Raw genomic sequence first — 23,088 nt, 5'->3', positions numbered from 1 at the left:
TGCATATATCAGGATGCCTAAAGTGTATTCATCAAGAACTGTTGCCTGAAAATCAACATCGATATTAATTATGCTTTGTAGCACTGAATTTCGATCTAATAGTGTGACTTAAAAACAATAAAACAAACACAAAAAAACCGCAGAGACAGGTTACGCTCTAGACAGGTTTCCAGTCTGTAAATATTTATATGAGATAATTTATATTTAGATAACCAATCAATCATAATCAGTCAATCATTTCATTTGACCAATTTCCATTCAATTTTACGTTTTCAATTGTACTTATCGTTAGCTTCATAGCATAAGTGCCTAAGTCATTGACTTAGTCAAATGACTTAGGCAATTATGCTATGAAGCTAACGTTATGTAACAAAATTATCTGAAATTTTTACATGTAATCAAATTTCTTAAAGTCAGCGTCTTTTTCGTTTTTGCAGAAAAACATTATAAATTGGTATTTTAGCCCTGTAGAGTGCGACAATCATGCTTAATCAACTTAATTAACTTAACCAATACTACCAAATAAAGAGTATCAGATAACAGAACTATTGATTGTGACGTGAAAAGAAGATGCTGATGCTGCCGAGGGCTGTCAGTCGTCAGTGCGCATGCTTAAAGCTGTCGTTGATGTTCACTCAGCACATCTCCTTTGGATAGAAATTTAAACAAGGGGCTCGGCCAAACGTTGAAGAAGTCAGGTGTAAGCATCATCGGTAAGCTCTGCTACTATCGTTACCTGTGATAACAAATAAATAAATAAAAATGCTAGACTAACGTACAAAACGTATCTGTCCAAAGTAAACGCTAAACTAGGTTAGCCAGTAGCAGCTAATGCTTCAAATCCCAGCCCGACTAGTCTGCGCGAAAACGGCCGTTTTCTGTTTGAATCGCTGTTTGCATCATGTTGTGAGAGCTGGGAAACGGTGACGTTTATTATGACTATCGCTGAATCTGTATCCTCTATTATCTTTCTCCTCACGGTGTCCTTGCATTTACCAGGCTGATTATTCGCACACTGGGACATTGGCAGGTTAAATCTGTCACATTGCCTGGTTAACCAGTTAGTTCCAGCTTTCGAATGTAAAAAACTGTCCTTTTGCAGCTTTAAATATTAAATGCCTTTTAATACCCTGATTGTCTTCCGGATTTTAAATATTCCAATGAAATTTGATGAAATCACCATTTTTTTTAGGAGTGTCTGCTCTTTGGTTGCTGTCATTTGCATGTTACATTATTTGTCTTGTGCATTAACAGGTTTCTCCAAACATGAAAAACAAACTAAGGATGGCCCCACAGTACCAGATGAAGCAAGTATCTATGTTTGGCATTTGTCAATAAATATGAACATTATCTCTGAGTTGCAGTCTGATGGTCTGTTTTTCTCTTTTGCAGCGCTTCCTTGAAGTCAGAGATACGGAAGTTAAACGTGGTCCACTTTCTCATCTGGCTGCTGGTGGCGGCGCAAGTGACCGTCAGCCACTTCAACATTGTGTCACAGGACACTGTGTCCATGCCGTACCAGTGGGAGTACCCCTATCTGCTCAGCATCTTCCCTCTGCTCTTCAGCAGCCTGTCCCTCCCAAAGAACAACATCAGCTACCTGGTCCTGTCAATGATCAGTGCAGGGCTGTTCTCTTTTGCACCTCTTATATATGGTGGCATGGAGATGTTTCCTGTAGCAAAGCAGCTCTTCCGTCAAGGAAAAGCCTTCCGCTTCATTTTTGGCTGCTCTGCAGTGACTGCTGCATACGTCGCTATAGTGGTTGCTGCTCAAGTGCACGGCTGGCAGTTGTACTACATGAAAAAACTGCTGGATTCATGGTTTGATGCTACTCAGGAGAAGAAAAACAAATAATGGAGTTTTTTTTAAAGCTGTGAATGGACAAAACTTGTGTTTTTTTTTCAATACATGAGTTATGTCTCCTTAGTCTTCATGATTATGTAATATGATTCATCCTGCATCCCTGATTTTCATTTAAAGCTAATGATTGTTCATTTCAATAAACTTATTTATTTAAAGCAGCAGATTGATTTCTTGCACACACAGTTAGGTTGGGATTGGGATCCAAAGCACCAGCGATAAAAATGGAGTCCAGTCACTGTGACTTCAGCCCTTCTCCAATCAAAGAAAAAAAGAATAATGTTGGTGTCTCTCTCAAAAAAAAGTCTTCCTATGATTTAAAGAAAATGTAATGTTCATACTTACAGTATTGAAGCAATTATTCATACACACACACACACTTACAAACTGTTAAACAATATGCTTTGCCATGTGTTTATTTGTTCAGTATGTTAAGTCTACCTCTTATGATATTTTCTTGTTTGGTTTTTGTAATGGGCGCGTTCACAGTATCTGCATGCACTGCTGTTTTTAAGATATTCTGTTGCAGCACGAGAACACCAGCTTCGCTTTACTGCAGACTCTGTGCGTGCTTAGCTATCCGGTGTTCAAAAGGTAAATAAATAAACGCTGCTCAAGGTGATGGCTGAAATTCTGTGAAGGCTCTCAACGCACTTTGTTCCAGTCGGTCTGCGGCTGCGCACACTGAATGCCACGTACTGGTTGACGTTGACAGTCTGGAGGACACTTCCTGATGCTGCTGCCCGGGTCTAGCTAGGCTAGCTAATAGATTAGATTTTCACGGTTTGGGGAAACCCGTGAAATACATCGTGGTCAAGTCGTCTGGTTCAGGTAAAAACATTACTTCGAGTTATGTTATAATTTAACTACAAAGCAGTTTCTATGCTATTACGGACTGTTGTGGTGCTAGCTAGCTACGCAGGGAGCTAACGCTACGCTAGCTCGTCCAAACAGGTGTCGAGACTGATACAGAGGGAGTTGTTTAACAAAAGATTCGTCAGTTAATGATCTGATCGAGTCTATGTAAGGTGAAGTAGGGAAATTATCAGTTTATACCTTCTTACCTAGCTCTATTATAGGTAGAGCTGTTATAAGTTACACAGGAAACGGCTTGTTGACGACTCATTGTCATATAGGAAAAGCTAAGTGTTATTATTCCAGCTTTTTCAGATATACATCAGGAAATTAAACAGATCATTCATTTTTTTAAGTGTACGTAACGTATACAGTAAACACTGCAATGGCAGTGGTGAAACGGCCTAAAAAGCGTTAGCAGTCAGTCCTGTTTGTTGATGGGCCACTGATAGATAACTGCGACTTTTGCCGTTATATAAAAGTTTTACTTTCGCTTCTGTGATATTTTAAGATTTGTTTCCAGAGCTCTAGAAATTAACTTGATAGACTCCGTTTCGGTTTAATTTTTTTCCCCAGTCGTACTCATTAAATGTTACTGTACGCTAAACGTTAGCTACCACCCAATCCCTAGCATCCAGCCAATTACTCATCTGGCCCGGACAGAAAGAGTATATTGCTGAGCTTACAACATCAGGAGATAACGTCAGAGTTAATCCAACTCGTGACTGTACACGAACGATGAGGTTTACGTTAACTTAACACAGTGTGTAAACCCCACCTTGTTTAATGAGTGCAGGCCTCTTATTACATACCCCCTCCCCCCAAAGAAATATCTGTTTTACCGGTATGATATGAGTAAAATGGGTTTTAATTTGCGATTACTTTGTAATCATTTATATGATTCGCCAAATGGCTTTGAAAGCTTTTTTCTCCTATCAGAAGAGATGATATTTTGGGTCAAAGTCTACAAGGAGGTCTGTTATTCTATAGCCGGTGCCACCTCACATGAAGATGTTTGACCCTTAGACTCTGGAGTGACATGGTTTTCATTTAAGTCAAGGGAGGAGCGCTCCTGTTCTGTGTGTAATTTCAAACAGGCCTCAGTCAACATTAAGAGAGCTTTGTGACAGTGAAGACAAGCTGTTAATTTCGGCATATTAATGTAATCATAGGACTGTTCTCACAGCAGCTGTTATGGCTCGATCGTGGCTCAAGAGTTGGGAGTTCGCCTTGTAATCGGAAGGTTGCCAGTTCGAGTCCTTGGGCAAGACACTTCACCCGTTGCCTACTGGTGGTGATCAAAGGGCCCGGTGTCTGGCAGCCTCACCTCTGTCAGTACGCCCCAGGGTGGCTGTGGCCATCACCAGTGCGTGAATGGGTGGATGACTGGTTGTGACTTGAAAAAGCGCTATACTGTTGACCTACTTATTCTGACCTAGTTTTAAAAAGGGCTTAACTAATAATTATATATTCTGTTCTATAAGCTAGACATACATGTTGCTGTGAATGCCATTTTGCTGACTAGTGGTGCCCTGGCACTGCAGTATGCATACCTCCTAAGTAGTTTTTGCGCTCTTATGTTCACACAGTTAAAAAAAAAAAAATGTTATGACACATTTTTCCATGTTACTGTTTTTAGCCTGCTCCTGCTATCCTTGCATTTTCAATAAATTTCCATTTGAACCCTGCAGAGAAGAGATTATAAAAATGAATGCAAATAAACTGCCTTGGTGTGTGATATGTTTTGCTTTTCACGCCAGCTCTGTTTACACATGCAGTTTGGGAAGTTTCTGGATAGTTTCCCAGCAGAGAATGATTTAAGAGGGTTAAAAGGAAATAAAAATATAATGTGGCGCAATAATTATTTTATCTGAATTAGCCTTTGATAATCACTAAAAACTGTAGAATAAATCGTAATTGCAAATCAAATTTGAGTAATTATACAACCCTACTTTGTACTAAGGAGCTGGAAGGTTAAAGAGTGGCCAGTGTTCAGTGTGACTGTGTGTCACTCCCTGTTGGGTAATGCCTAGAAGAGTTCAGGGCTGCACTGAAAGTGTGAACACCTCTCTTCTACCTTTGTCAAGTGCTGGGAGCAGAAGAGGTCAGACGGCACCATGAACGGCCAGCTGGACCTGAGCGGGAAGCTGATCATCAAAGCCCAGTTGGGTGACGACATCCGACGCATTCCCATCCATAATGAAGACATTACCTATGATGAGCTGGTGCTCATGATGCAGCGTGTCTTCAGGGGAAAGCTGCAGAGTAACGACGAGGTCACTATCAAATACAAGGATGAAGGTGAGTCAGGACACAGAAAAGGCCTGTGAGGGTCCGGTCATCCTCTGGTGACAAGTGTACTTCATGATGGTAATCTCAGCATATTTTCTTTGAAAGTGACAATTTGCTGTGCAGTTAATCATCTTTTGTCCCCATTTCCTGTTTACAGATGATGACCTCATTACCATTTTTGACAGCTCTGACCTCTCATTCGCCATCCAGTGTAGTAGAATACTCAAACTGACTTTGTTTGGTAAGAAATTAACACATTTCTTCTTATGGACTATATGCGTGTTTTTGCCTTGACGAATTCAAGGCTGTAGATGTTTAGTCTCTTACTTCAGCTGTTACAGCAGCCAGTCACTGGAGGGCAGTCTAGCTTATTTTTCCACACAGCAAACCTCAGCTCGTTACTGTCCAAATGAAAATGATCTACACTCCCTTCTGACTAATTTGTTTTGGAATCGCTGTTTCTTAGCACCGATTTAACAAACAAAACTATGACAGGTAGTAGATGTGTGTATTTTGTACCAGTTATTCTTGACAGAAAATAGCTTGGAGCAGGTTCGAACCAGAGCCTCTGCAAAGACCTTATAGCTTATGGGTCGCCACCTCAACCTGTTGGGCTAAACCATTGCCCCGCCCAGATAATTCCACAGTCATTCAGTAGCTCAGCAGGTGTAACTCGTTGAATAATCAGTTACCTGACCAGCCAATATGCCTCACCCTAACATGTTATTCGGGCCTTGTTGCTGTCAGTAGTAAAAACATTGTGATGAAATTTCTGGGATTTTTTTAGGACTTAGTATGTTAGTTTTCCCAAAGTATGATTAAGATAAGTGAAATGGTAAAAAAGTGGACTTTGATCAAAGAGGTGTACTCAACATTGAGATTAATGGGCTTAGGTGCGTTTGTTTTGTTTGTGAGTTTATTCTTTCTTTTCTCTTTTTGTTTTAACTTGGCTACATCCATCCATCCATCTTTTTTTCAATGCGGGGTTACAAGCAGGCAACAGGCAGGGCTCACCCTGGACATGTAGCCAGCCTATCACAGGGCCCTTGGCTATTTTGCTATAATATATCACTATAGTAAATATGCTGAACACATAACCTTAAGCAGGTTATGTTCAGAGTTCTAAATTTCAAATCAGCTGTATGCATTGTAATTTTCCTAATTATTTTTTTCCCAAACATCAAGCTCAGAGTATGATTTAGCTGTTATTCCTCTCTGAAGCAGAAGGATCAGAGTTTTCGGTTTAAGAAAGCCTGGCTGTGTCGACCATGCTTTTGCCGTACACGTTTTAGCCTCATTGTTAACAGGTTTGTGGTTAATAGGAGGCTTAAGATTTAAATTATACATTTTATTTGTAATATTTAATATTTTAGAATCGTAATAGTCAGTCTATATTCCCACCCCTATTGCCACTTGCTTTGGATAGTGATTGAAAGGATGAGACTGCAGACAGAAGTGTTCAAAATGGGTTCCCTCCCTTAGTGGTGGGGTGAGGGGCTCAGTCTCTTTTTAGGATGCCTCTGAGGTGTTTCCAGCATGCCCAACTGGTAGAAGATCCTAGGACATGCTGAAGAGATGATGGCCCTTGCTTTGCTTGAGAACACCACAGTGCCCCCTTGGAGAACTGGATAGAGAGGTCTTAGACCGTTAACTCAGATTAGTAGTAGAAATTGATGAATGCATGGGAAAAAAAATGTTTTTAAATCCATAATGAAACACTACAAATAAATATGCATTTTTTAAAATAGGCCATCAGTTAATTATTCTTATGTCGAAGGAAAAAAGGTACACTTTTGCTTATACTGAAGTGTATTGATAATCCTTGCTGACTGAAATGTATATGATCAGATATGCCACATTTTCAGATTTATTTTTCTTTCAGTCACAGCAAAGCTGTGTATTAATGCTAGGCGGTAAGAGAAGAAATATTCTGAGCCTGTGAAATTTTAAGTTGATTCTTTCACTAATCAAACTTTTTGGGGAGGCATTTTTACAGTACAGGTGTTTTGTTATTCTGTTAACACAACACTGTGTCCAGTGTTTGGCTTGTGTTTTAGAGGATTGTCTTTCCTGGCTGTAACTAAATAGTGTTGGAGTTTTGTCAGTTTAGAAACAGCATACCAATACTGTTTTTGGGCTCTGGAGATTGGACCGTAACAACCAACAAATATTTGAAGCTTGGAGCACCTGATTGTGCTTCAGTGTCAACTGCGTGCTTGCTCACTGAATTGTAGACAGGAAGGCATGCCTCATCTGAGTGGACTGTGTAGCAGTACTGTCTATATGTTTTTGCGATAAGTACTTTTTGTGAAAAAGTTGCTCCAGGGCAATGAAAAGTCAGTAAGTTTTCAGTAGCGACGTGAACTGAAGTGTGTTAAATATCCAATGAACATGTTGGAATAGTTATGATTGGGTACCACCTTAAGCTTACTTTAAGTCAAACTTTGGGGTGTTTGCAGCTGCGAAAAAGTGTGACTCGTAACCATAGCAAACCAGCATCAAATCTGTCATTAAAAAACTCTTTCACAACATTAGAAGTGCATCAGCACACATTCTCTACTGTCTAAACTGTATTAACAACATGATGTTGTTTCCTGTGCTCTGCTCTCAGTCACTCCTGCTGTAGCCTCTATTATTAGGCTGGAAGCAGAAAGGGGTTTTTTTTCTTCTCAAAAACAAGAGAAAAAGTTGGTTAAGTTCCTACAAATCAAAACAGAGCCCTGGCTCGTAATCGCATGTCTTGACCTCACGTGGAAATTACACCGTCCAACATGTGTTGATATTCAGAGGCAGGGAGAGGAGCTGGAATCGCATGACGGCCTGCGTCTCAGCACAGTGCCTCATGAGCCCATCCGTCTCTGTTCAGCATTATTCAGTCAGACAGAGAAACTTGTGTGAGAGAGGAATGCGGAGCGACGTCCAGTTCATTCCTTTTGCAGTGGAAATTTCACTCTTTGGTCAGTGAGAAGATGTGGTACAGGGCATATAGAGTTGACTATTTTGAAGAGGTTTGTCACATGTTTCCTGCAGATTAGCAGGTTTCAGTTTATTGCCAACAACCCGGCTCTATTCTTAGTTAAATGCTTTGCTGTCAGGGTGGGGTGACAGCGATTCCTGTTCAGCTCAGCAGCCGTTGTGAATGGCTTTGTGGAAGTAACCATGTGATAGATGATCCCAGTAATCCCAGGTATTTAGATTATGGAGCCAACAGATCATCACTCATAACATGCAGATACCTTATTGGCTTCCAAACAACTGGAGTGCAGAAGTCAGATAGTTTTAAATTTACCATTATGTGTTGAGCTATTTTTGACTGGCCTCTTAGCTGCCAGGCATTTTTTAATTATTTATTTCCATTGTGATTTTCCGTCCAGTGCATAATGTGAAGTTCACCACATGAGTTTATTGTCAGGCGTCAATCCTTATAAACAGTTTTATTAATAAGTCTGGAGGAACTTTGGTGTTTCTGAGAGTGTGAGCCAATTCTGCTGCATTAGAGTCCACTCTGACCCAGATATTCTACTCTCGATTATCATCCAAACCATGATTTATATGACCAAGGAGTCCTAGACAGTAAGATATCACAATGAATAAGATGCAGTTTCAGTAGTTAACAAAATCGGTGGGAGTTTTGTAGTTTAAAAGTGCTCAACAGGAGCGCGGATGGAGAAGATTTTACTCTGCTTTATTACTGAAATAAATTATCGTTTTCTGATTTCTTCATCTTATTATCTGCAGTTAATGGTCAGCCGCGGCCTTTGGAGTCCAGTCAGGTAAAGTACCTGCGCAGGGAGCTCATTGAGCTCAGGAATAAAGTCAACAACCTCCTTGATACCCTGGAGCCCCCGACAGAGCCTGGTCTGGCTGCTACAGCCCCAGACAGTGGTAAGCACACTCACTCACACACGATAGACTATATATAAGCTTGTTATATAATATAAGCCTTTTGCCAAATGCAGTATAGTGTAGTCATAGAAAAAACAATTAAACATGTACACGAATTCATATTATGAACAACTCACTGGGTCGTTAGCAACTCTACAACCGGGTGGTTCTGTGATTCTTTTTGTTATAGTTTCTACTTTTAGATCTCTGGGACTCACTATAATCTTGGTAATGTGGACTGCGTGACCTCCTTAACTAATAAAAGTGGTTCATAGTCCACAGTATTGTAGTTGGCGTTATAAGAGCTGTATCCCGCAAAGACATTGGCACCAAACTGAGACGGTTTACTGGAGTCAGTAACTGTTGGATTAATTGAACACTTTTTAAATTATTTTTTTTAAACAAATATTTGTCTGCAGTTTGACTCTAAATTTGTTACATGCTAGATCAGTCCAGCCCGAGTGTGGTCAATCGCGCCCACATATGCGCACATGTTGAGCAAAAACAAGGTCTCTCCGACTAATCCTAGCTGCGACCAAAGCTTTAATATTGTAAGCTGCAACATTAAAAGTTTTTAAAATATTTTTCATTACTTCTTAACTAATATGCTCATATAGTTTTTGGCCTTTAAGGATCAACTGAGTTAAATATAAAAGGGTAATCTGGAAAACTTGCAGTTTGTCAGAAACACCCAGACCCTTATTCGTTTTATTACACTTTTGTCTCCATGGCATCTTAACAAGCTAAAATGTTGTCTTAGCATCACATTTCCTCTTCCCTTTCCAGAATCAGTGGATGGGCGTGAAGGAAAAGTTGTGACAGCTGACCCCACAGTGAAACAGGCCACTCCAGTCAGTGCAGCCAGTATGTCGGCCTTTGATCCATTAAAAAACCAGGATGAGGTCAACAAGAATGTCATCTCCTCTTTTGGCCTGAGCGAGGACCAGGCCCCAGGTAGAGCCGAAGTGCAAATGCTATCTTTGAAAATTGATTTCATTTAATTGTCTAGTTTCTATATCAGGCACCTGCGTGTCTTCTGATCGTCTGTGCATTTGTGTGCCGTTTGTACAGCTCCCCCAGCTGTTGCAGCAGAGGAGCGTTCAGGAACCCCTGACAGCATTGCTTCTTCCTCATCTGCAGCGCCTCAGCCAGGAGTGCCCCCTCAGCCACAGGCTCCATATGCTGGAGTGCAGCAGGGACCCCCAGCAGGCATGGATGGTGAGATGTGTGCACACGCACTTACTGTAGAAAATACACAAATAAAAAAAGCATACAGATCCTTTGACAGAGATATGTGTCCTCCAAAAAAGTAAGCACAGTTACATAATGTCTTTATAAGCACAGGGGTGTCAAAGGCCCCTGCAGTGTGGCAGATTAAGCAATTACTTTTTATAGTGGTGCTGTTAAACAGAATGTTTTTCCAAATTTGCCACCAAAGTAGCCTTACAAAAATGCGACTGCCTGCTGAGCCTATATGTTGACAAAAGCTCATCCAGGAGTATTTCTTTTCCAAAGAGTAGTTCTGACTAAAAATGAAACTGAAGAAAGGATATAGCAGGTTTTCCAAGGTAAAGCAAATGCACACAGTTGTCAGTTTATTATGTACATTGTGTTTTAACTGCTTTGTTTAAATACAAGTACTCCCAATCCCAGTTTGTGTTGTTGAACTATTTTTTCAGTCTACCTTCACTGATTTGAGTTATGTGTGTGTAATCTACCAATAAGTAAAGATGTAGAGTAGGAAGGATGCACCAGCTGTTACTGCTGCTCACTAAGCTTTTAGCTTTCATCCTGCCAGCGAAACACAGTAGACCAGAGCTAGTGGAAATTTCTGGAATTGAGGAAGATCAGAACAGATCAAATGGAGAGAAATATGATTGAATTTAAAAGAGCACACTGGGCCTCATTCACAGTGTGTGTGTGTGCACAAATTTGTCTTTAAATGGCGTGTAGGAGCGTTTCACACACAAATGTGGAATTCATCAGTCTTTTCCTTTCACAAATTTGTTTGTACAAAGCAAAAATTACCTCAGAGCACAGAGTGTCAGAGGCCCTGCAGTGTGGGTGATTACAATAACATCCAACAGTGGAGCAACGTACACTGCAGGCACAAATGACAAGTAATTTAATTTCTGTCATATTTAACAGTTTTCCAACACAAACCAAAAAAACAGGCACATAAAAAAAGAAATATATTTAGCCAAGAAAAGCCTTTAATGTGCAGTTTTCTTTAAACATCTTCTAATAAGCAACGGTTTTGCCTACATGTCACCAGTTCAGGCTAAATGGAAACCACAAACTTTCTTGACACTTGGTGCACATTTGTGATCATGGATCAGTTTAAAGGCGTACTTTGATAAAAGCGCTTTAACTGTCTCAGGTGATGGAGCATTCACTAGCCCAGTTATTGCAGCCTGAAGCTCCTAACCACTTATCTATTTCAGGGCTGGGCTGGAGCTGGATTACACACATGTAATGCATATGTAGCTGATCTTGAGCAAGAATGAAAGCACGCCTTGTATAGGGCATCACTATTGTTTGCCCTATATAAGCAATATAGGGCCTATAACACTATTATATCTTTTTTTGCACTCACATTAGTGAATGAGCCCCACTGATTTCATTGCATAGGTTGACTGTACTGTGCCTCACATTGACATATAATAATTTTTTTCCATTTCCCATATTACTGATTATTGCATTTACTCTGACCTTGTTTTTTTTGGCAATCAGACCCATTCTGCAGTTGAAATAGCATATTTTTTATAATGACTAATTAACATTTAGTTTAATTTTAAACACAGTGTAATCATGAGCATCCCCATGTAATTAATATTCATCTTTCAGCTCGCCTTATCGTAGCTCTCTCCGGTGCAGTCTTTAACTCTGAATCATCCTTGATAAAGACAAATGAACAAAACATACCAGGCAGTTTGGGGGGGGGGGGGGGGAGGGAGGAGTATTTTGTTAACAGAACTACATTCTAGCATCAAGCTCTCAGGGGGATTTGGTTTTACATGCCAATCTGTCTTGTTCTCATTCTCACTCCATATTCAAACTTTACACTTAACACTTTCTGGCCTGTTTTTTTTTGTTATAAAAGGCAGCCAGACAGGTGCAGCCACAGAGGTGAAGCATTTTGTATCGTTTCACTTATTGCTGCGAATGTGCTGGGTTGTTTTTTAGCTTGTGGTTTGGCTCAGCTGGATGTGCAGGCCAGTGGAGCAACGAAATAGCCTCATGTTGCACCCTGTGAGAGCTGTAACTTTCACTCTGAGCAGGCACTCCACAGACTCCTGACCACACCTGCTACGCTGAAGATCAGCACACGAGTTGTATGACTTCCATTTAGCTGGTGGTTTGCGGTTTGGCCTGGTTAGAGCACCAGAACCTATCCAGAGGGCATAATAAGAGTTTAGCTGGTCCAAAAGAGAAAGAATGGGGATGGTTAGCCAGCAGCAGCAGCACACTGTTTTATTCAGAAGACCAAACAGAAAGATCAGGATTTTTTTTTTTTTTTTTGTCCTTTTGTCAAAGGAAGATTAAGAGAGGAGTCAAGTGCTTTGGTCGACAATATGTAGCTGTGGTCACCAGTAGCATAGAGAGAAGACACTCAGTTGTTCAAAGTAAACGAAAGGTGTTGGTTTCAGAACAAGCCACGACTTTTCCTTTGAAGTCGTTCTCCGTTTCTAGTTTGGTTCAAACATTTTAAAGTCAGAATCTTCCATACATACTATGAGTAATCTGCTATTAACCAAAGCAAACGCAAGGAGGGGGCTTTAGTGTATTGTTGTGTCACTGAAGGCCTGATGTGTGGGTGCATCAAACAAAAAAGATTTAGATGTTGTGTAGCTATATGCTGGATGTAGGTAGTTATAAGAGATTCATTCAACACGTCACACGATATTGAGCAAACTTTAACCATGCTTCACTCTAACTTTGCTGTGCAGGTAGAAAGCTCCCACAGATCAGTAAAGAATAACTTCTTAACAGCTGCAGAAATGATCTTCCAAACCCTGTCTTTATGCCCTGCATGCAGCAGGCTGGCATCTTCTTTTCCTTCGGTCAACCCTTTCCCTCACGTTATTCCTGTCCTCGGTTGCAGACTAGTATAAAAGCCTCAAGGCAAATCAGAGCAGCCTGTCAATGCACAAGAGTTTGTAAAACGGTGATCTGTGAGACTAGATGCCAACTGAGCATGTGTGGCCTTTTTTAAAAGTAGCCTCAAGCGCACTTTTAATGCAAACCTAGGTTACTTGTTACCATAAGAATTCTGCTAACAAGATCCATAAGCAGATGGTAAAGATTTTACGCTATCCTTTGATGGACACTTGGCAAAAATCTTTTACATCTTTGCAAGAAAGAAAGAAACTGTAAACACGTGCGCATGTAACAGTGACTCAGAACAGTTACACGAGACTCTTAATCAGATGGGCAGATGTGGGTTCGATGTGAAATGTTTATTTAAAAATAGGACCTCATTATTCCTCCTAAAGACAAGTGGAGAGGTCAGCAGGCCTGCAGCCAAAGTGAAAGTAATTCTTCAGCCTACCTATCACATCTTTCACCCCTGATGGTTGACCTCTTGGAGAGGTCAGACAGCCGTGCATCTTTCCATCTCTGTTGCATAACTCTGATGATGGATTACAGGCGAGGAGAACAGGAGAAGCCAATTTCACACACGTGCCTCGCCACACATGTAATATTCATGTAAGAAGATAACACATGGTTGCCACACCACTGAGGTGTTTATACAGAGACATCAAAGAGTTAGTCCTTCTAAGCATTTAGCTGTCAGGTGTCTCCCAAACCAGTCCAAGGTTTTCAGGCTGAATATTCCAGCAGACATTACTTTGTGCTGTATGGAATGTGTTTTTTGTGGAGTAATTCGCCTGGAGCATGTCGTTATATATGGATTTACTTTTGAATGCAGACAGTACAGTACAGAACAATCTGATAGGTGCTTAAAATCTCCTTTGAGCTTTCCTTTGGTGTAGATTCTCTAAGAACTGTGGAAAATAAGCACCAGTTTTTACCAGCACTTAATAATCCAGTGAACCCAGCCCTCTTTCATTATGCCTTCTCTCGCTGTGCTTTTCATGCGTCGTCACCCTACTTATTTGCCAGGCCAAAGATTTGGGAGTAGTATTTAGGCCTTGTTAAGGGAGAGAACAGTTGTTCGCCAAGTTTTTGCACATTTGCTGAACTCTAAGGCATTCGATGGAAAATGTAATGAGCAAATGAAAGTAACAATAACAAAAAGACCTTTCCCTGTCATGAAAGATATACTCCTGATTACTGACTGTATTAAAGGGTGTAGCATGACGATGCTCCAGGTTTAAAGGCCTCGTAAGAATTACTATTTAAAGTAAAGTATTGGGATGATTAGACTTGATCATTCTCCTCATTTGTCCGTAGGCGGTGCAAACCCATGAAGTCACTGTCTGCAAACACAGACGTGTCTTCTTTCTTGCAAAAAATCCAGGGTTATGTCTCCAAGCCTGCAGTGTTATTCATTTATTTATTTATTTTATGCCTGCTCCTGCACGTGCATCTTTCTCTCTCGCTCGAAGACAGATTTTACTGTAATGTGCCACAGAGCAGTCTCTGTGGGAGATTAACAACAGATACTTCTATCAAAGTGGTTCCAGCTGTTTTCATTAAAGGAGTTGTGTGTTATTCTATCCCAATGCACAGGTGTTTCCGTGAAGATAGTCCCACGTGTGTCTGGGGTGGATCAGATAATATTGGCTCTCAAAAACAAAACAAAAAAAGCCAAGTGTAGATGCAACCAAGGGGCTTTCGAGCTGTTGTAACTGCATCCAATTATCTGAGGTCTATCGTAATCTTTAATCCTCCCAAATGTCTGTGGAGGTAGCCTGGTGATAATGGTGGTTAGAATTACACTATTACACCAAAATTAGCTGTTGAAAAGATGCTCTTAAAAAACCATGAAGCTGATTTGAAAGCCAGCTTGCAGTGTTTGTAGTATAAAGGTTAAACATCACTGTTTAGTCCAATATTTTCTCCACGCTTGCTGGTGATGAGGATACAAATCCAATAGGCAGTGGTCATATTGCTGTTGGACAAAATTAAATTCTTTGGCACTGATCATGATCATCCCCACCTTTTCAGGTCAAGTGTACCAGCAATACCAAGCTCCAGGTGGATACCCTCCTCAGCAGCCAGGTGCCCCACCTCAGCAGCAGTACGGTATGCAGTACCCTGGTAAGATTAAAAGTGATGCTAGCAGATAAACGGGTAGCTGCTGTTCTGTGTAGCCGATTTCTTTTATGTCTGGAGAGAATTAAGGATTCTCTCTCCCCTCTCGCAGCTGGATACAACCCTCAGCCCGGAGCCCCTCCACAGCCACAGCAGCAGTTCCAAAACTATGCTCCTCCCTCCTCGCAGGCTCCAGCTCCTGGTGCAGCGCCAGCAGCAGGATTCCAGGGTGGGCAGCAGCAGCAGACCCATCCACCTCAGGGCACCCAGCAGTACCCACCAGGAGCATTCCCACCACAAAACTACACACAGGCCTCCCAACCTGCTAACTACACCATGCCGCCCAACTCTCAGCCCGGCTCAGGGTTCCAGCCCCGCCCAGGATATACCCCCCCTCCAGGCAACACTGTCACCCCTCCACCTGGAGCTGCCAACCCTTATGCCCGAAACCGCCCCCCTTATGGCCAGGGCTACACTCAACCGGGACCTGGGTACCGGTAAAATAAGATAGCAGATGTTACTGATCCCATCTTCATCCTATATGTGGCTCCAACTGTTTGAAGTGGGTGCAGAAATCTGGTTTACTGCCCTGCACCTTCCCTCTTCCCCTACCCTTGTACAATTATCAAATCCAAAATTAAAAAAGCACCCCCATCCCGAGTCTGATGGTTAGTGTTTGTACGCTGTCGCTCCAACACACCACTCTGTTCTGGCCCCGGTGTATGCTCCTCGTGTTATTTTTCCCGTCTTTTCCCTCCAGTTCCGTCGTCTGCTCAGCCCTCTTGTGTCTGCCATGGTAAAAAATGTAACCAGTCTGTATGCACACACATGGAAAACCAAAACAGGCAGGCCGTTGCACAAACTGTTTGTCCTTTCCATGGTAACTCTTCATTTCGAGAGAAAGATCAGCATTCAGGCTGCATTTACAGCAAAAGCCTTTGTCTTGAATTTCCTCAGCATAGATGCGTTCATAAAACACTATCTCGATGAAAAGTTACCCCTTAGTCATGTTTTATTTTATTCTTTTTGATCAATTTCACCACCGTGTCGGTATTAATGATGTGTCAGTGATGGTGGGGAGCACTAGCTAAGTGATGGCCTATGGGAGGTATAGATCCCTGTGTCATGAAGAGGACTTTTTCTTTTTGTTTAGCTTCTAATATCACCTCCAGTAAAGCTAGCTATTCCTTTCTTTCTCTTATCACTGGTTTTTACTAATATCAAATCAAATTGCTCCTTCAGTGAGATTAGTTGTTTATGTATAAACTGTAACATTTATTTCTCTGACCTAATAAATGATTGAGACCCATTTGGAGTCCCCCCCCCCTTTTTTTAATGTTTTGGTTGTGGTACTCTTGGTCCTGTGATGTCTTGCAGTCTTTTCTTCAACACACTGACTCTCTGAGGTTTTTATGAGTTCATGTCTCTGTTAAGTTTGGCTCATCTCTTATTCTTCTCCCCTGCACAGATTTGGAAACCTGTGGTAATGCTGGTATTCCCATTTCATTTTCCTGCATGTGGGATGTGGTTAGCCTTTCATGTCAAACTGTCTCAGCGAGTAAGAGGAACTGAGCGCACCGAGCTAATAACATTTAGACAAGGGTGTGTAATATTTCTCACCACCTGGTGCGTGCCAGACAGATTGCTTTCTAGATGTCTTTGTCCACTGTAAATGATCCCCAGTTATTGATAGCACAGTGTTAGGGTTTTGTGTCTGCCTCTGTTACAGCAATGATGCCAAGCGTGCTCATGTGTGCAAAGCTGATGTTGCAATGGGTTGCTTTCTTACTGAAAGAGGACTGGCAAGATCACTGCCAGTCCCTTCTGAAATTCATCAAGTCTGCAAAATGAAACAACTGTTTTCATTGGTTTGCACATTTATTACAAAGATACATAGATGTATGTAACATATATATTACACCAGACCATTTCCCGATAGGACTGGTAACTTTACCTTAGTCTTCTCCGGTTGAGAGGCAATGACTTGTTACAACCTGTTACGGTGTAGTTAACTGTTCACATAACCTTAAATTGTCAAATAACCTGTTGATTTGCGGGATTTAAAGGTGCTTGAAAGTAACAGGTCAAAAGTTTCTCCTTTATATTACTTTTTTGTGCTAAGTAAAGACTGTACGCGTCTGAAAGTGAAGCCAAAGTGTTAGTGCTTTTAGGCTGCACTTTTTTCTGTTAGCCAACAGGGGGTGAGACCCCAGGATACATTTACGTCTACGACTAAACAACTTCCGCTCTTATACCTTTGACCTTACTTGAACACTCTCATTATGAGTTAATGGTTTAATTGCGAATCTAAAGTCCTTTTTAATGCCATTACACACACACACACCAGTCAGTCTGTGGTGCCCGAGGGAGATAATATCCCTAACTATCCCAACTTTCTCCGTCTGTTTGCCAATAAGAATAAAACACGATCAATTGCTGGAATTATATACAATGCATTACATCACTGTAGCCATATAGGCCACAATTTATTTTAACCTTTTGCAGAGCTATAACAAGAGAACACATTCTACTTGTGCAGTTTCCACTATTATATTTTCACTCTGTAAAATACAGGACAAGCCGACATTAATGGCATCAAGTCTCATTTCTAAATGCTCCCATAGAAATGCTGGCCTGAACCACTGATTATTCTCTTTTACCTGAAATGTGCCACCATCTGTCGGACACTTAATAAACTGTATTGGACACCATATACATATATGAGCGGATGTTTAATACTGTGCAAACTGCAACTGTTAATAATCCCTTAGGGCCAGCAGAAGGTCACTGTGTGTTTGTGTATTTTACAGTCAACCTGTACAATGAACATATGATTGGCACCTGTCTGTATACACATGACCAGTGCGGGCGCTCAATACAAATACTGTATTTTAGTTTATCTCAAAAGCCCCAGCACACACAATTCAATATTCTTGATAAATATTATCATACTTTATATCAAGTTATTACACTTTGGGAGCCAGCTTCCCAACATTTTCTCTTGTGATTAATTGTATGTTCAACATTTTGGATCACTCCAACTTCTGCATTCCTTTGTCCCTAGGGACATTTTTGATCAAGAAATGCACTCTAGAGAGTTTTGTGACGCCTAATAGTTCTGTAGAAGTCCACGTCCAGGACAGAGGTGTGATTTTAAAGCGCCGTCTACAGAGTCCACGTAAGAAAAGCCCACCTCCCTTCAGGATCACTCAGGCGTCTTTGATGTCCATCTTCTTCCTCACTACTTAGTCCATCCTCCTGGACAGTCCTGTGGGTTCTTACCACTTTCCAGGTATGGGAGTGCCACACTCATACCAGCCTACGTAAGTCGAGTGCGACTTTCCTCCGATCTCTCCAAAGGAAACGGGCTCTTGTCTCAGCGCTCTGTAGAAGCCTGGCAACAAACGGAGGAAAGATGAGACTCTGCTAAATTAAAGGCATTAAATAATCAGCGGTTGTTTACAGCTAACCAAAATACCTTGTCTGCTTGGAAGCTGGTCAGCCAGGAAATGGCTGCCAGTCTTGCCATCCAAGAAAGAATCCACAAACTGACAGTGGTCCTCGCCGTATCCCGTCTGATCCCCTATGTTGTAAAACTTCCCTGCAGTGGAGAATGGAAGTCATTGTTTAGTTACCACATAACGAGTTAACTCCCAGTTCATTGCAAATGAATTTGAAAGAAAGAACCAAGAGAAGCGTGTGAACCATCGTTCTCTTCTTTAGTGTTTGAATGGTGTGCGATGCGAAGATGCTTTGCAGAACGAAATCTTTTGAGCTTTTTCATGTTTTCTTGGATATGAAGCGTGCTACTTTCTTTTACATTATTTCCATTTCTTGTTTCACATTTATTGCTGTTTTTTATTTTTTAATCAGTTTTGGTTTACCTTTTCTCATTACACAGACATACAAGCAGCTCCTGTGCAGCTGCCAAGTCAATGTCCTCTTAGAATTATGAGGAAACATTTCATTTCCATGCATCAACTTTTAAACTAATCTAATCTACTGCTTCAAATTCATTAACAGACTCATTTAAAAAAAAAATCAATAATTACATGTTGAGGCCAATTTTATGCTTTTTACGATAAAGAAAAGGCTGTACTGCTGTCCAGTCAAGCCGGTTAAGGATTGTGTTTGCAAGTGATTTGTAATGTGATTTGTGTCATTCCTGTTCACTGATTTGTTTGCATAATTACCATTGAGAGTCTCGCTCAGGTAGATCTTGTATCTTAAGGAGTTGCAGAGCTGGATGCCCACAAACTTTCGGTACCAGGTTCTCTTCACGAACTGCTTTCCATTGCATTCAGAGTGGGCATCAGCTTTAAACGGAAACTGAGTCCAGATGGCATCTTTGCCTGTGGGGTTTGTTCAGAATATCAAGAGAATCTGAAATACTGATTTCTGACTTGTCGAGCTGGCTAAAATATTGTGAAGAGAGGGGGAAAACAAATCACCTGAAACATACTCGCTCACTCGAGGGTCCGCTGCAGACAGGAGGGAAAGTTGTAATGAACAACATCATTAAGACATTTCAGATATAACAGGCAGTCAAATCCAGACTTGCCTCAGAGTGTCTAGCATATTATTTACAGTGTACAACCCCAACAGGATGGGCTTTGATTGCACAAGAGCAGGAGGCCAATTAAGCTAACCACTCAGCCCTCTGTGTTGTCATTTTGAATTAAAAACATAAGAGCTGATCAATGCGAGGACACATTTCAGCTGCTTAATGAATGGAGCAAATTCAGCTTAATGCTGTGATCACCAGGTGCATGATGTGTTAGAAATGAGCCTCAGAGGACATCTGGTGAGCTTGACAAGCCTCAAGATTTGATCCTTAATCAGCTTGCTCCCCAGTGCCATGCTGAAATGATTAGACTAGCAACCGCCTAATAGTACAAGAGAATTAATGCTAATCACAGCCTGGAATGTAACATGTACAGTGGCATTTACATGCAAGTAATGAGTTTCTTCTGTGGGGGTTTATGGTGGATTTGACCTGCATTAGATGGTCTGTAAAACTTGCCTGACTCTGTGCTAAAAGTTACAGGATCGGAGGAGGGTCCCGTTCCCAGCTCATTCCTCGGTGTTACTGTGAATTCATAACTGAAAAGAAATACATATTAAGGGCAATAATAATAATAATTATACGCTGAAAGATGAAAATAAACAGCAGTGTTTGACAGCTAAGTGTGGGTTCACACTTAGAATAACACACACAGAGCTGATGGTTCTTCCACGTGGTGCGCTCAGATGTGCTGGCAATTGTTCATGTAGCAAACCCAGCCCCAGGGAGGGTTCTGGTGAGCCTTGAGACTCCAGATGCTGAGATCTAATTGAAAACTCAGTGACCCACTCCACCCACATTTCCTCAGTTTTTTGTCTTGTCTTGTTTTTTTGGTGTCACTTTGGCCATTTTGTGTGAGCAAAACCAAATGTGACTCACTGCAAGAGCGCAAGAGTTCAGAAGAATCTGGAATTAACTTTAAGTGACGCAAACTCGGAGCACTTCAGTGCAATTTAATACGCCTCTCTTAGTTCCATCAGCGGTGAACTTTATTAATGCAGTCAGGCATTTTAGTTCAGCCGGGCTGTATTTGTTCATCTACAGATTTATATGAACAAATGTAGTGTTCGATCTCAAACGAGATTAAGGATAATATCAGGACATCTGTGGGGTGCGGACCTGCTCTCTGGTTTGAGATTCTCCACGGCTGTGTGGGTCTGGTTGGTTGTCAATACTGACGTCTGCCTTCCATTCGGGCCTGTGGTGGTGGACACAACTTCATACTCTGAGAAAAAGAGGAAAGGGAGAACTCACATAGTGCTTTTTATTAAAACATTTCACCTGGATCTATTTATGAAATCGTCCCGAAAACAGTGACATATCTTAATAAGAGACACATGAGAACCGGAGGCAGAACACGTGTTTTTGTTGTTGTGATGTGTCACTGGGCGCAGACCTTGGATTCACTTGTTGCACTCGGTTTATAAGACAGCTTAAGAAACCATCTTAATATTTTATAGAACGATCTAGGGTAATATCCACAAGGCCACACGTGGTTAATAAAAAGAGATTACAATGTAGTCTAAACTCTTAATCAAGACTTGCAAACAAGTATAATGAAATCCAGCCACCTCATACAACTCAGGCCACCGGGAGGCAGTTTCAACCTCCGTCCATTCGGAAATGTCAGCCTTTTCTCTGCATACCTCTGGTTTCGTTGTCGGTTTTCTGCCAGTCAAGAATGACAAAGGACGGGCAACCCTCCACGGTGACCACAGTGACGTTGGATGGAGGTAGGCGGGGAGGACCGGTCACATTCTGATCGCTGCCTTCCTCATCGGGGAAGTAAGCGAGGGAGGAGGTGATAGAGCATGGCTCTTCTGGCGGCTTATCCGTCTTGTAGATGACGTGGGGAGCTGTATGTGGGTATGTTAAGAATTTATTTTATTCATGTCACATTAAGACCCTAATTGGTGCTGCTAAAGAACTGATTAAATCATTGATACTTTAAAATCTTACCTATAAAGCGCGGGTTGCCCATGCTGTCTACCTCTGACTTAGGCAGGGGCCTGAATATGGAGGAGTTTTCATATATGTCAAAACGGCTGGCTGGAAAGGAAACAGTTTAGAGGAGATGGGGTTAGTTTGATGAGCCAGGAGTCCCTGGCAACTCTCCCTCTTTTAGTTTTACAGCTTTGGCCCAGGTCAGTGACCAGCTAGCCCAGCACCTGCTCTGGCCTGCATTCAGACTCTTTGTCTGCTTCTTGGTGCTTTTTAAGTTTGCTTTTCTCTTTATCTCCCCACTATACACATCTGCCAGCTGCATCACCAACGCATTGTCTTTGTTAACGCAATGTCTGCAAAACTCATTCAGTCTTTATCCTTTTACAGGGAGGTGATTTAGCATGCATGTGATCATGTTCCTCAGAAGAAACACTGCAAAAATGTGCTGCTCGTACTGTTTAGCGCAGGGGCTGTGGTGGTCGTCTGCTGTTTGGGCTCTTGCTTGGGTCTGGCTGTGACCAGCGGGAACGGCTTCAGGACAGACGCCTTTTCTCCTTGTTTCAGGTCCATGGGTTTATCTGAGGACAGAACAGCAGGAGGAGAGTTCAGTTCTTCTCCCTCATTGTCTGACTCACAGTCACACACAGTTGCAATCCATCTGCTCTGGCCATCCTCACCGAGCAACTCAGTGGCCTTTTCCTGGCTGCTGAAAGATCAGAGATTGATCGTCGAGTAATCTCTCTAGTGTTCTTTAAAGGGGAAAGAGCGGTGCCAGAATGCATACTGCTGAGACCGAGGGTGCCCAGATGCGCTCACATGCACACAAAAACACTTACTTAATGCTCTTAAGTGCATTTATATGAAAACGGTGAGAGAAACTAAGCAGGGAGACAGCTGAGATGTAAAAGGTGAGATAAATACAGCATAATTGCAGTTTTGTGCGTTAGTAATATAATAGATGGCTTAAGATGGTGGTTCTCAAACTGTGAAGGACATGAAAGCAGAGCAGCTGTGACTGACTCGGAAAAATAAAAAATAAAAATCATGAATTTAAGTTGAATATATGGTGGGTGTAGCAGGAAAAGGTGTATTTAAAAAAAATGCTTTCACACTTGCAAGCCTATTAAAATTTAGTTTTGAAAACATTATACAGACACTGAATAAGATTATTTTACAGGGAAGAGAGGATAGCAAGTGATGCTCGTGCAGGAGATGTAGCAGTTAAGAAGACTTCAAACTTTGGCACTCTGGAAGAAGTTTAAAGCAATAGTTTGGATATCTTTGGAAACAGATTTGAAGATGTTCGTACTGACAGATAAAAAGACTGATATCTGTCTGCTCAGCATGAAACGCAGCATAAAGACATAAAGACTGGACGAAACGGTCTTCCAGAACCTCTCCCTCACTAACTCAAAACTTGATATGTTAGAAAAACATCAGCTTGTTTATCTATGACAAACTGGTA

The 23,088-nt window shown here is 41.5% G+C and overlaps 3 protein-coding genes across 11 annotated transcripts in view; 2 read left to right on the top strand and 1 right to left on the bottom strand.

Moving 5' to 3' along the window:
• The first annotated feature begins 559 nt into the window (after positions 1-559).
• On the top strand, positions 560-2,022 carry jagn1a (jagunal homolog 1a). The gene is made up of 3 exons (XM_026143997.2): positions 560-713; positions 1,255-1,307; positions 1,393-2,022. Exons 2-3 carry the CDS (start codon positions 1,267-1,269, stop codon positions 1,853-1,855), a joined length of 504 nt encoding a protein of 167 aa, XP_025999782.1. The 5' UTR covers positions 560-713; positions 1,255-1,266; the 3' UTR covers positions 1,856-2,022.
• Positions 2,023-2,493: 471 nt separating this feature from the next.
• Positions 2,494-16,424, top strand: tfg (trafficking from ER to golgi regulator). 2 transcript variants are annotated; one of them, XM_080291136.1, is made up of 8 exons: positions 2,494-2,692; positions 4,804-5,017; positions 5,166-5,249; positions 8,747-8,893; positions 9,680-9,847; positions 9,965-10,111; positions 15,029-15,106; positions 15,228-16,424. In XM_080291136.1, the coding sequence occupies exons 2-8, from the start codon at positions 4,834-4,836 to the stop codon at positions 15,614-15,616; spliced, it is 1,197 nt and encodes a 398-aa protein (XP_080147262.1). In that variant the 5' UTR covers positions 2,494-2,692; positions 4,804-4,833; the 3' UTR covers positions 15,617-16,424. The 2 variants fall into 2 exon arrangements, with proteins under 2 accessions (XP_080147262.1, XP_025999781.1); XM_026143996.2 differs by having other exon boundaries at positions 15,029-15,121.
• Positions 15,840-23,088, bottom strand: part of abi3bpa (ABI family, member 3 (NESH) binding protein a) — a 26,333-nt gene continuing 19,084 nt past the window's right edge. For all 8 annotated transcript variants that reach the window (XM_026143988.2, XM_026143989.2, XM_026143991.2 and 5 more), the window contains 9 exons: positions 22,079-22,201; positions 21,639-21,728; positions 21,326-21,535; positions 20,799-20,904; positions 20,139-20,218; positions 19,567-19,596; positions 19,309-19,467; positions 18,594-18,716; positions 15,840-18,509 (listed from right to left, as the gene is read on the bottom strand). In XM_026143988.2, coding sequence (XP_025999773.2) covers positions 18,394-18,509; positions 18,594-18,716; positions 19,309-19,467; positions 19,567-19,596; positions 20,139-20,218; positions 20,799-20,904; positions 21,326-21,535; positions 21,639-21,728; positions 22,079-22,201 — 1,037 coding nt within the window. In that variant the 3' untranslated portion in view covers positions 15,840-18,393. The remainder of the gene's footprint in view (positions 18,510-18,593; positions 18,717-19,308; positions 19,468-19,566; positions 19,597-20,138; positions 20,219-20,798; positions 20,905-21,325; positions 21,536-21,638; positions 21,729-22,078; positions 22,202-23,088) is intronic.

Source organism: Astatotilapia calliptera, chromosome 16 (assembly GCF_964374335.1).
Source record: "Astatotilapia calliptera chromosome 16, fAstCal68.1, whole genome shotgun sequence".
Taxonomy (NCBI): Eukaryota; Metazoa; Chordata; class Actinopteri; order Cichliformes; family Cichlidae; genus Astatotilapia; species Astatotilapia calliptera.
Note: the sequence above shows the minus strand (reverse complement) of the source record. Positions and strands in the feature narration are given on the sequence as shown.

Bases quoted from the DNA above. Each gene is read 5' to 3' on its own strand.
- jagn1a (XM_026143997.2), top strand. From the start codon at position 1,267: ATGAAAAACAAACTAAGGATGGCCCCACAGTACCAGATGAA. The intron at 1,308-1,392 runs GCAAGTATCTAT...TCTCTTTTGCAG, and splicing joins GCCCCACAGTACCAGATGAA to CGCTTCCTTGAAGTCAGAGA.
- tfg (XM_026143996.2), top strand. From the start codon at position 4,834: ATGAACGGCCAGCTGGACCTGAGCGGGAAGCTGATCATCAAAGCCCAG. The intron at 5,250-8,746 runs GTAAGAAATTAA...TATTATCTGCAG, and splicing joins ACTCAAACTGACTTTGTTTG to TTAATGGTCAGCCGCGGCCT. The intron at 15,122-15,227 runs GTAAGATTAAAA...CCCCTCTCGCAG, and splicing joins GTACGGTATGCAGTACCCTG to CTGGATACAACCCTCAGCCC.